This window comes from Halichoerus grypus, chromosome 7 (assembly GCF_964656455.1).
Source record: "Halichoerus grypus chromosome 7, mHalGry1.hap1.1, whole genome shotgun sequence".
In the NCBI taxonomy this organism is placed as follows: Eukaryota; Metazoa; Chordata; class Mammalia; order Carnivora; family Phocidae; genus Halichoerus; species Halichoerus grypus.
In genome coordinates this window covers 72,955,986-72,968,412 of record NC_135718.1, presented here as the reverse complement: position 1 = coordinate 72,968,412, position 12,427 = coordinate 72,955,986, and the positions used below count along the sequence as shown (strand labels likewise).

Here is a 12,427-nt window from a genome sequence, read left to right as displayed (position 1 = left end):
TTGAATTATATTTGCTTTGGTTTAGCCTAACCCATGAAAAATCTGTGCTGTTGCCTTCTGGGTAGCGTGGGAACTTGCCAAGTACATCCTTAGTGCTTAGATCTCCAGAGCCCAACATTTTCTGTCTCATTCTGCATTAAGTTATCATATTCATAACTCCATTCTGAAGTCAGAATCTTATTTTATCTTATAGTGAGAGAATTTTGATCTAATCATTTAATATTATTCCTTATTTTTAATGTCCTTGAAACTTACCTTTAAAAATAAGCCTGTGTACTGAATCTTCTTGAGTCAGTATTTCCATTATCTAAATGGATGTGGTTTCTTTTTCAATATTTTTCTGAATAGGTTTGTGTCTGGAAAAGAGAGTCTTCTATAAGCTTATATCCGGACTTCATGCTAGTATCAATTTACATCTATGTGCAAATTATCTTTTGGAAGGTAATCACATTTTTATGTAGAAATCTTGCCTTCTATTAGTGTAAAAATTGTTGGGGGGGAATATATTTTCTCTAGAGAAAAATCCTATTTCTTAAAGATGTATTATGTATTTCTCTTTCTCTTTAGAAACCTGGGGTAAACCTAGCTGGGGACCTAATATGAAAGAATTTAAACGCCGCTTTGACCCTATGGAAACTAAGGGAGAAGGTCCAAGAAGGCTTAAGAATCTGTACTTTTTATACTTAATTGAGCTTCGAGCTTTATCAAAGGTGGCCCCATATTTTGAGCGCTCAATTGTCGATCTTTACACTGGAAATGGAGAAGAAGATGCTAACACAAAAACCCTTCTACTGAATATCTTTCAAGATACAAAGTAAGAATTGAGTATCAGTGATCTGAAATTCTGCACTCTGAATATGAATGAGATAGTACTTGAAAGACAACAGAAACTGACTCCTAAAAGTTAGTTAGGAAGAGGGAGAATTAGAACTGAGAAGGAACATGGTCAGTAGAACAGTAGAACAGCCTAGTCACACTTGAGAATAGGCCCTGTTTTCAAACAGAACTTTGAATTTTATGTAGTATCAAAGTTTAATGGTATTTTATTTTATTTTAAAGATTTATTTATTTTAGAGAGAGACAGCAAGTGGGGGGAAGGGACGGGAGAGAGAGAGTGAGTGAGTCTTAAGCATACTCTGGGCAAATTGCAGAGCCCAACCTGGGACTTGATCCCACGACCACGATCATGACCTGAACGGAAACCAAGAGTTGGACACTTAACTGACCGTGCCACCCAGATGCCCCAAAGTTTAATGCGATTTTAGTATTTTTTTCCTTTTTTTTTTTTTAACCAGTTTTGTATTCTTCCAGTTGCTTTTTAAATTCAGATGGTGCTGTGCGTTCACGTGAAAGTAGATACCTAAGGGAACATTAGCTTTACGTTCTAGAATATACCTCTTAAAAAAATGCTGGTCTATAAAATTTGAGTTTACTGGTTGTTAAAATGAGCATGAACCAAAGTTGGATTAAGAAGTGTTCAAATTATGCATTAAAATTTATTTTTTTTTTTTTTAAAGATTTTATTTATTTATTTGAGACAGAGAGAATGAGAGAGAGAGAGCACATGAGATGGGGGAGGGTCAGAGGGAGAAGCAGGCTCCCTGCCGAGCAGGGAGCCCGATGCGGGACTCGATCCAGGGACTCCAGGATCATGACCTGAGCCGAAGGCAGTCGCTTAACCAACTGAGCCACCCAGGCGCCCACAAATTATGCATTAAAATTTAAAACATCTTTTTAATGATGTTGCACATTTTTCACATAAATTGCTTTTAAGTTCAATTTTTAGATGATTTTTATCATGTAATTTCTTTAAAACATTACAGTCTTATAAATTAAAAAGCCATTTTTATGTGACTTTACTCTTTGAATAGTTTACATGTGAACTATTTGCCACCTTCCTGTGTTATTAAACTTTACACACAAGTAAATTACAAATTGTAAATACTTGTGGGGATAGAAAATTCTGCCAGAGCTCTACTGCACAGTACGTGAATTTTTTGTCTGTAACTTGTAATGTTGTCATTTCATCAGGTCCTTTCCCATGCACTTTGATGAGAAGTCCATGTTTGCAGGTGACAAAAAGGGGGCCAAGTCATTAAAGGTAAAAAGTTCTTGATTGGGGGATAGGATCGGGAGAATTGACTGGCTGTGTTTTAATCCCGTCCATCTAAACTTTTCTTGCCCAGTCCTCCATCTTGTTGAAGTTGGTTTGACTGGATTTTGCTATAAACGGCACAGAAAGCCCCTTCTCCAGACTTTTCAATTCCTTTCTCCTTTCTAGTTTGGCCAACTCCTAGTGAAGCCTCTGTTGTTAACTGACCGATGAATATGGCACCTTTGTAAAGGTCTTTTAAAAGGTTAACACCTTTTTTGAGAGAAAGTTTTCTTGCTTTAAAATCATAATGTATTGTTTTGATTTTAAAAATCATGACTTTGCCACTTTGAAGGCAACAAATACTATATTTTTCTAAAGTTTATTTTATGGAATATTTTATGGGATGTTCAAATTTCTGGAACTATTATGCTTTTGTCTTTATGGACTAACATAAAAGGTAAAAATTACCTGTTACCGTGTGATATCAGAGGAGAATGTATTTTAGGAACATTTTCAAACTTCATGTTGGCAGCTCTTTGTTTTCATTTGCTTACGGCATATTAAGGAATATGTTGTACCCTTAAAATGTTCATAAAAGTATTTGAAATTGACTGGCAAGCAGTCTTCTAGTGCAGCTCCACGTCTTTTATATGCAATTCTGAAATCCAGAAAGCTCCAAAAGCTGAAACATTTTTCTTATGTTTGGTGCAAATTAATTTGTTAGCAAAACCTGACCTGTACTGATGTAAGAGTATAGTGCTTTTTAAAAATTCTGCTTTGTTTGAATATTCTTACATTTTGCTACAGAACCATTAATGTATGTGATTACTAGGTGTTGCCACACACTCTGGTGGGGTGTTTCATAATAAATAATGTATGTACTATATTTCTAAAATTTGGAATTCTGAAACACATTTGGCCCTGAGATGTTTTAGATGCTCATTGATAAATGAGCACTGAGTGATTCTCCATTGGTAGGAGTCTCTTGGTGCTTCTGAAGTGAAGTAACTTAGTCATAACTGCATTTTAGTTTTGGAAGGTTGTTTTATGATTATTTTAGCGGTATATTGCTATTGTGGTATTTACCATAACGTTAATTTATTTTTATAATGCTTCCTATTTTTAAAGTATTTATACAAGTATTATACTTTTGGACAATTCTGTGGTTCTTTTTGTGGAGGAAGAAGATAGGAGTGAGAAAAGAACTAGCTGTCATCTATGAATTAATGGAAATTGTGTTTGCTGTTTTTCAAAGGTGTATAAAGGAGAACTTAAGTCCGTTTTTCCATCTCCTCCCAAGAACATGAATTACATGAGAATGGAGCAAAGGACTTTCGTGTTCTTTATTTTGTCTTTTAGCCAGGGTACTGTTTCTTTGGAACCTTTGGAAAGCAGCCGGGCAGGGCTTCTGGTGGCCAGAGTTTTCAGGCTGCTTGCCTCTAGCTTCATGCAATAAAATGCTTACCTCAGTACAGTAAAATGAAATTTATTCTCTATGTTTTTTTTTTTTTTTTTTAAAGATTTTATTTATTTATTTGAGACAGAGAGAATGAGAGAGAGAGCACATGAGAAGGGGGAGGGTCAGAGGGAGAAGCAGGCTCCCTGCCGAGCAGGGAGCCCGATGCGGGACTCGATCCAGGGACTCCAGGATCATGACCTGAGCCGAAGGCAGTCGCTTAACCAACTGAGCCACCCAGGCGCCCTTCTCTATGTTTACCACATGAAAAAGATGAGGAAACTCTATTAACTACTGTTAGCCTCAGAGGAGACTGGCCTTTGAGTCCTAGAAACCATGCCCAGTTGCTTACAGGCTGAAGAATCCTCCCTGTGTAGGAAGCAATTGCAGCACAGTCCAAGGATCCAGTTAGCAAACATCCCTGGAGAGGCTGACTGGGAAATGCAGGGGACTGTGAGAGCACACCCTCCATACAGCCCTGTCATCATCGGTGCTCAGGGAACACCCATTACAGTGTGTGGTAAGGAAAAAGGTGAAAACCGATCAGTGGTCTAAGACCACTTTTCTTTTCTGATTTGGACTCACGCAAGCAATACATGAAAAATAAACCAAACATAGTATAGATAGATTTACCACTGGCTATATGCGGATATCAAATGGAGGCAGCAGTTAAGTTCCTTAAAAGTAAAAACCATGAATCATTACTTTTGTTTTTCCCATAGTGCCTATGTTGGTGCTTTGCATAGAGTAGCAGCTCAATAAAAAGTTTGTTGAATTAATATGTGGAATGGATTTTATGGATTTCCATGGCTAGTAGTTTTAGGTGCCATGTTATGCCGTACAAATCCAATTATTTTTCTTCTTCACTGTTGAAAAACACAACTCATTCATTAATAAGCTTCAGAACTTTTATTTCTTGTATAATTCATACAAGTGCAGTTTAATTTTTAAGACTCTAATGAGAATAAAAATATTTTCTGCATGTTAGGAGGAATTTCGCTTACATTTCAAGAATATCTCCCGTATAATGGACTGTGTTGGATGTGACAAATGCAGATTATGGGGGAAATTGCAGGTTTGTGTTTTGTCTTCTGTTTTAAAACTATTACTAACCTTAAATATTCCTACTGGGAAGTTGCAAGTTTTTATACCCTCATTGTTCATTGAAACAGAAGATCTGAAGTACGGTTTTTCTGCTTTATTGATGAAAAAGATGAATATGTTAAATCTGTGTTACATGTGTAAGAATGTTTTTCCTATTCTGTGTTAATGATTTTGGTTTATTGTATCTGTTTCTATTGGTACAATCTGAGATTCATTTCTGAAGTTGGTGATTATAAATAGTGTATGAGTATTTTGTAGACCCATATAAAAAATATGATATAAAAAGAATTAATTATCAAATTTCCATCACTGAATTTGAATTTCAAATGGTCACAAAAAAAAGGAAAGTTCTGCCAAGGAGGCCCATTTCTCTCTATATATATTCAGTGTAAAAAGGATTGTTTGATGTTTTATCTTATTTTTTTTACAAAGATGTAAGTCAGAAAATCAGGAGACAGAATTATTTTAATGGAGACTACACTGAAATCAGATGTTTCTTTTTCTCTGGTTCTAATAATTGATAAATTTTTAAGTGTAGTTATCACTAATAATTTCTAAGTTTTGAATTGCTAGGGGCTGTCAAAAATGCTTTCAGGGTTACATATTGAACATTGTAATCCTCATGTGATATTTTCTAGGTTAAGAAAGGGCATTTTAGTAATTTATGTCCAACAAATGTTAAACTATTCAGGTTCCTTAACAGTTAAGATAAATTTATCATGCATAATATATCAGGAAGTAGAAACTGTATTTTGCAGTTTGACATTTTGGTGAAAAGTTCAGTTCATACGAATTTCTTGACTCTCATCACAGTGACTGCGTATTCCTTTCAACCTTTATAGTAATTGTTATTACATTAATTTAATTTTTATGTGTTTCACTATTTTCTCTAGACTCAGGGTCTAGGAACTGCCCTGAAGATATTATTCTCTGAAAAAGAAATCCAAAAGCTTCCAGAGAACAGCCCATCTAAAGGCTTCCAACTCACTCGACAGGAAATAGTTGCTCTTTTAAATGCTTTCGGAAGGTAAGAACACTTTTCACAGTGAAGACTTGCTGGGGTTTGCTGGTTTCAGCAAACTTCAGAGATCGTCTTCTCTGCTAAAGTAGTTTGTTTTGCTTTATTTGGTCGACAAAGAGAAAGAATTATATACTGTCATATCCCTACTCACAAGCCAGGGTCTCAGCAGGTCACAGGAAAATTAATAGTGTCAGATTGCCAGTGTTTCTGTTGTCTCCTCAGTTTTGTGGGGAAAATATTCTAATATTCAGCCGGCTATAACTTGGTCAAGTACAATAGCAGGAGTAAAGAAAGGAAAGCTTGGTTGAGATGGTGATCAAAGAAAAAGAGATTAAACCTTCTCACTGCTTTTTTTTTTTCTTAAAGATTTTCTGTATTTGAGAGAGACAGAGCAGGTGCATGCAGGAGCAGGGGGAGGGGCAGATGAGGAGGGAGAGAGAGAATCTCAAGCAGATGCCATCCAGCCCAACGCGGGGCTCGATCCCACAACCGTGAGATCATCAGGACCTGAGCTGAAACCAAGAGTCAGAAGCTTAACCCACTGAGCCACTCAGGCGCCCCTGATTTTTATTTCTTAAGCAGAGGAGGCTTTTCCCCTCCATTCATTCTTACCCCATTTTTCCCCTGCATAGATCTATATAGTTTGCTTTTGGTTTATGCCACAAATGGTTTCAAACAGAATTTGAATTTGCCTACAGTGATACATGCGCTGCCAGCTAACTGAGGAATACAGAACAGAAGGAAAAGAATCCTAGAAAATAAAACTGTGCTGCCCTGGAAAATACAAAGTCAAGGAAGAACTGTTTAAAAAAAAAAAGGGGAGGGGGGAGCCAAGTGATACAGAGATTATTTCTTATGTTTTCTTAACATGCATTTTTAAGTTAAAAAGGGGGCAGTTAAGTGAAAAATAAATTGTTCCTTCCCCATCATAGAAGATTATACCTGTTGTTCCCATGTATTTACAGATGACTGTGTAGGTTGGGATTTCAAGCCTAAGCTAGACATGATGTCCATTACTGATGATGTCCATCAGTAATTAGTACTTCCTGAAGAATTTAGTTCACCCACTTATGAGGCATGTAAATAAGATAAAACAGGAGAAACTGAATTAAATTTAGAATATTTAAATGTAATTTAAATGACAAATATTTTCAACAATTTATACATTTTAAATCCAAATAAAATTAAATTGAGAAAAAAACAGATGTTAACGTCCTCAAAATGTCTCTGAGTCTCAGAACATCCATAGAGACAACCCTGTCGGCTTCAGTTCTCTATCTAGAGCCTGGTATTTCCTTCTGCTGTTCTGTGAAGACAACTGGGTTCTGAGCCAGACTAGTTAATATCATCACCACACAGTTACAGAATTCTTTTTCTTGTGATAAGGTTTAAGGTTTACTTTCTTAGCAACTTCCAAATACATAAGCATTATTTTATTTTTTATTAAGTTTTTTAATTCCAGTGTAGTTAACATACAGTGTAATATTAGATTCAGCTGTACAATATAGTGATTCAGCAGTTCCGTACCACACCCAGTGCTCATCTCGGCAAGTGCCTGCCTTCATTCCCATCACCTGTTTCCTCCATCCCCCCCCCCCCACCTCCCCTCTGGGAACCATCCGTGTGTTCTCTGTAGTTGAGAGTCTGTTTCTTGGTTGTCTCTTTTTTCAATATATGCCAATACTCTGTTACAAGGACATACCACAGTTTACTTAGCCACTCTCCTTTTAATCTTAATTGAGCCCTGCTTTTTAATTTATATGGATTCTGTACATTTACTTTTTCCTTAGAGAATGTTACAGTTTTTCTTTTTTGTTATAGTTTTTCTTAATAATTGTTAATGGGATCTTTTCATTTTATCTTCTACCTGATTATCAGTCCGTTTAAAGAGTAAATGACTCTGGCTGCATTAACACATAAAATCACCGTGTTACACCTCGGCGAGTTTGTGCATTCGTTTTTCTGAAGTGAATTAGTTTTCTCTGACGGCCTGTTGAATACAGTTTTACCTCAGAGCCCCGAGCCCCGCATCGTTTGTCACATGGTGCTAGTAGGCAGAGACACACGATGAGCATTATCTGTGGTTCTGGCCACTGAGTCCTGGAAAACGGGGCTTCTTTACCTTGAATACTCTACAAGTGTCTTTGCTGCAGGAACAGCCATTTTCTGATAGTTCCAACTTTCGTCTCAGACGGTTTCCTTTCCAGCAAAGAGCTAGGGCATTGCTCTCCCTGTTGGGTGTGACAGTGCACCGCAGCGCCCCCTCCAGGAGAGACGCGGTAGGTCAGTGCGCGCGCGCTGTGTGCCCCACCCCTCCCCGGCTGCCGGGACGAGGAAAAGCACCGGCGGGCAGTCAGCTGTAAGGTCTGGCACGCGTCTCCCCGAGACTGTGCTCCCCAGGCCCCAGTGGTGCTGGTCAGTGTGTGGTCTCTGGGTAAGAGCGACATACCTGTAGTTAATTCGTGTGTCACCTTTGAGTTCTCTGATCCTCTCCCTTTCCTGCCTAAGCCAGACTTCAAGCGCGCTTTTTCATTCTGAACACACCTCCTGCTGTTGACTCGTCTCTCTTCTCTTTAGTTTTAGGCCTTGGTCTCTTTACCGTATCTTCATATGTACTTGAGGTTTTTTTTTTTTTTAAATAGGTACTTTAAGGTACAGCATATGATTTTACACATTTATTTTGTTTAATAATCATATTCTGTTTTTTTTTCTAATAAAAACTGTTTCGATCCTTTAATATTCTGAGGTTTTAGACTAAGAATTCATTTTCTACTAATGCCACAACTTGCAAGAGTAAAAAAGAAAATGTTGAGACTCTAGAGAGCATGGACTTTTTGAGAGGTTATATAGTCATGACATAGGATGAACTGGTTGGAACCCACCTATTAGCTGCGTGGCCCTGAAAAATTACTTGATTTATTTCACTCTCAGTTTTCCTCAAATTGGAACATCAGGGTTAATTTTATCTACCTTGTGGAATTACTTTTTACAATGACTGAGAATATGTGTGTGATATGCTCAGGACATTGCCTGGCATACTAAGCTCTCGATATAAGAGAAGTTCTTATTTATTAAGTATTTAGAGTAAAGAAAGAAGCTTAATATTGCAACTACATCATCTTATGTTATAGAAGGACAAACATTAGATTTTTATATCAACCCTGAGTTGTATGTAAGGATAACTGAGCTTATAGAATTATTTTTTTATGATTCCCATTCCAGAGTTTTACTTCCGGGTCTGGGCCCAAAACCATGCATGCATTCATGCGCTCATTCAATAATTACTTATTGAACACCGTAAATAGTGGTAGATGTAGAGCACAGGTATTCAGCAGTAAATAAAATAAACAATCGCTACCCCTGTGGAGCTAACATTACCCCCCATGCAGTCAAAACTCCACATACAACTTTTGATTCCCCAGGAACTTAACTGCTAATAGCCTACTCTTGATCGGAAAAGCCTTACCGGTAACATAAGCAGTCATTTAGCATGTATTTCATATGTTATATATATTGTATACTATATTCATGCAACAAAGTGAGCTGGGGAAAAGAACGTATTAAGAAAATCATAAGAGAAAATAATTTACAGTACTATCTTTATTGAAAAAAAATCCGTGTGTAAGTGGCCCCATACAGTTCAAACCCGTGGTGTTCAAGGGTCACCTGCAGTGTGTTTGGGGAACAAGGAAGGAGTGGACATTTGGAGAGGAATGTGCAAAATGAATTTATAAGACCAGTTGTAAATGATTAGAGATTCTTTATTGTACTGAGTTATTCATATCACTGTTCCCATCATTAATCTAGAATCTGTTGGTAATAAGTAACTGGTTCCCTTTGCCCCTGCTAACCCAAGAGTAAAGAACTGTAGCTGTGCGTTTTGTCAGTCTTTAATAAGTAATTACAACATACTCATTTAAAAATGGAAGTTTCATTGGTCAGTGTTGTTTATATTCTTTTATTTTGGATTTTGCTTTCAAATTATGGCTCATAGAATGGTATCAGTAATTTGAAATGTGTGCACATATGAACTGTACTAATATGTTTTTTTCTTCTATAGGCTTTCCACAAGTATAAGAGAGTTACAGAATTTTAAAGTCTTATTACAACACAGTAGGTAATAAAGGCTTTTATATGTCTGATTAGAGACATAATCGGACTGTGGGAAGCGTGTTGGTCTTGGACATTCAACAGAAGGAGACTAACCTTCAAAGACTTGAAGAAGGAATTCTGAACTCTTAAAGAAAAAATTAAAATGTTCACTTGAATATTTATGATTCTTAATAGATTGTCAATTAGATATATTTATAAATGAAGTATATACTTTTAAAACATGTAAGTTATACTAATTCTGTGTTTAATTTCGTATGTTTCCATCTGTTGAAATAGTCTGCTATTCTGTTTGTTTAGAACTGGTTTTTTCTTATTCTGTTATTCTTTATTTCCAGTTGTCGGACTTAAATGACCATTGTAATAAACACTGTTAGCAGTCTGTTGTGGAAAGGAGAGCTAGAGAACAAATGTTGCTTCGGGCTAGGATCAGTGATAAAAATTTATCAGTGATTTTTCAAACATGTTCTTAGCCTTGCCTGATGTCACCTTCTATAACCCGGAAGCATCAGTGTAATGAATGGCCCTTTCAGTGTATAGTCACGGAAGGGACTGAAGAATCCCCAGGACTTCAACTTCAGTTTCACTGGTTTTTATTTAAGATTTTTAGTTGCTGTTGTTGTTGCTGTTTTGTTTTGGTCTAAAGGCCCTGCTTCAGTAAAGGTGAATGCGTACGGCCCCCTCAGCTAGCTGCCCAGCCAGATTGCCCGTGTGTGTCGTGGGCTGCTCCAGAGGATTCTTTACTTAGAACCTATACTATGTATCTGTTTCTTTTGATTTTGCATTTCTTTGTCCTTACTCCAATTTTAGAAAATTTGTGTTTACTTTGAGAAAAAAAAATTTGCATAAATACTTAAGTTTCACTTTGATAAAATTTGAATGGGATTATATGGATTTATAATGCCACTTTTAAATGATATACACAAAATTTACTCTTTTAAATTAAGCGTTTTTAAAGGATTTTATTTTAGAATACAATCTATGCAATCCTCTTTCAACCTGAATTTCTTCGGTAGGTTAAACAGGTAGATGAATTCAGCCTTGTGAAGCTTACCCTCTCCCTTTTTCATTTCAGTTCATTGTATATAAATGGTACTTTGTACAGATGACCTTCATGTCCTAAGCTCATTTTCTAAAGCTGGGATTTAAATATCCTCCAATATTTAAAATATTCTTTTAAAAGCTGTTAGAGATAGAATGTGATTAACTTGGAAGGAGGCATCTGTGTAGAAGTAATGCAGGTACAAAACCTAGAGTTTCTCCTTCGACTCTTCAGTCTTTTATGAAGTAAGTGCTCTTAAACCCGTACCTTACCTGCCAGAGTCTGAAATGTGTTCGATGATTTAGTGGTGTATTTTAAACTGTATTTAGTTGGCTCACCCCTCTTTTAAAAATATTTGGTCATCCCTTGGGAGGGATATGGTTGAAAGGAGTAAGGTCTCACTATTTTCTTACCCAATTTCAAACTTTATAGACGCAGGGGTTTTTTGTTGATGGTGGTGACTTTTTTTTTTTTTTTTGGTTAAGTCAAATAAAACAGACCGGCTTGATTGGAGCCTTCTCCACTTTTTCTTTTCATTTTTAGGGATGTAAGTATTGTGTGGTAGGAGAGGGGGACCTTAAGGTAAATTTGTCTAAAAAGTGAATAATCTTGTTGGTAAATTAATAAGAATTATTCTTAGTGTTCATTCAGAGTTTAAGAAAATGTGAAAGTTTTGCACTTTGTCTATTATTACTGTAAGTTTAAGAATCTTTTTGGTAGTGTTACTTCACTGTTCCCTCAGTTAAAAGCTATTATTTAAATTCTGTTTACTGGAGAAAAATCCTTGGTCATTTCCAGTGATTGTTTTTTTTTTTTTTCTTTACTGTGATTTGTTTCAAGCTTAGGAAAATTGTGTATTAGAGTGAGTTCTAGGAAACTAAATGCTGTTAGTATAAAAAGTTCTTTTCAAAGTTTTAATGAATTTTTGCACCATCAAGAAAATAAACAAATGATTAACTTGATTTTACCACAAATTGAATTGTGGGGGGCAGCCTACATTTTTGTGTCTGTTATTTCTTAAATGATTGTATAGGTGTAGGAATCTTTGTTTTGTGAGCCTGGTGATACTATATCTTTGTGATATAACCTGTTTTTCCAAGTCCCAGACCCTTTGTCCTACAGGGACACTAGAGGACCGACTGCCTTGTGAAAACACTTGGCTGGTAATTCCTCTCTCATTTTGTCGTTATCTCATCACCTAATTTAAAAGTCCAGCACTTGATAATATAACTGACAGAAATGATTGTACCAGCTGACGAAGTAATGAAAATGAAGAAAAGAATTCCTTCCTTCAATGGCATGAGTTTATTTTTTTTCCTTAAGTGGCATCGATGTAAGTTAGAAATACTATATATTAAAATTGATAAAATTTGCATGTTTCTCCTGTGTTGATTCTTATAGAGGATCAGACAGAATAGTAATAGTTTTCCCAGTTTTGAAATTTAAGTCAAACATTGTAACATTGTGAATTTACTCGATACCTCTAGTCTGTATGTCCATGAAACACTGCCATATTCTCCAACTTTACCTAGGTGCCAGTGTAAATAAGAAAGGACAGCTATTTCGATCTTCATCAGCATTGCCTTCAGCTGCAAGTCC

The 12,427-nt window shown here is 36.3% G+C and overlaps 1 protein-coding gene across 3 annotated transcripts in view; it reads left to right on the top strand.

The window, feature by feature from the left end:
• The window catches only part of ERO1B (endoplasmic reticulum oxidoreductase 1 beta), a 67,494-nt gene extending 55,293 nt beyond the window's left edge, over window positions 1-12,201 (top strand). For all 3 annotated transcript variants that reach the window (XM_078077744.1, XM_078077743.1, XM_078077745.1), the window contains 6 exons: window positions 349-441; window positions 568-814; window positions 2,032-2,101; window positions 4,540-4,626; window positions 5,549-5,682; window positions 9,737-12,201. In XM_078077744.1, the coding sequence (XP_077933870.1) occupies window positions 349-441; window positions 568-814; window positions 2,032-2,101; window positions 4,540-4,626; window positions 5,549-5,682; window positions 9,737-9,797 (692 nt within the window). In that variant the 3' untranslated portion in view covers window positions 9,798-12,201. The remainder of the gene's footprint in view (window positions 1-348; window positions 442-567; window positions 815-2,031; window positions 2,102-4,539; window positions 4,627-5,548; window positions 5,683-9,736) is intronic.
• The last annotated feature ends 226 nt before the right edge of the window (window positions 12,202-12,427 follow it).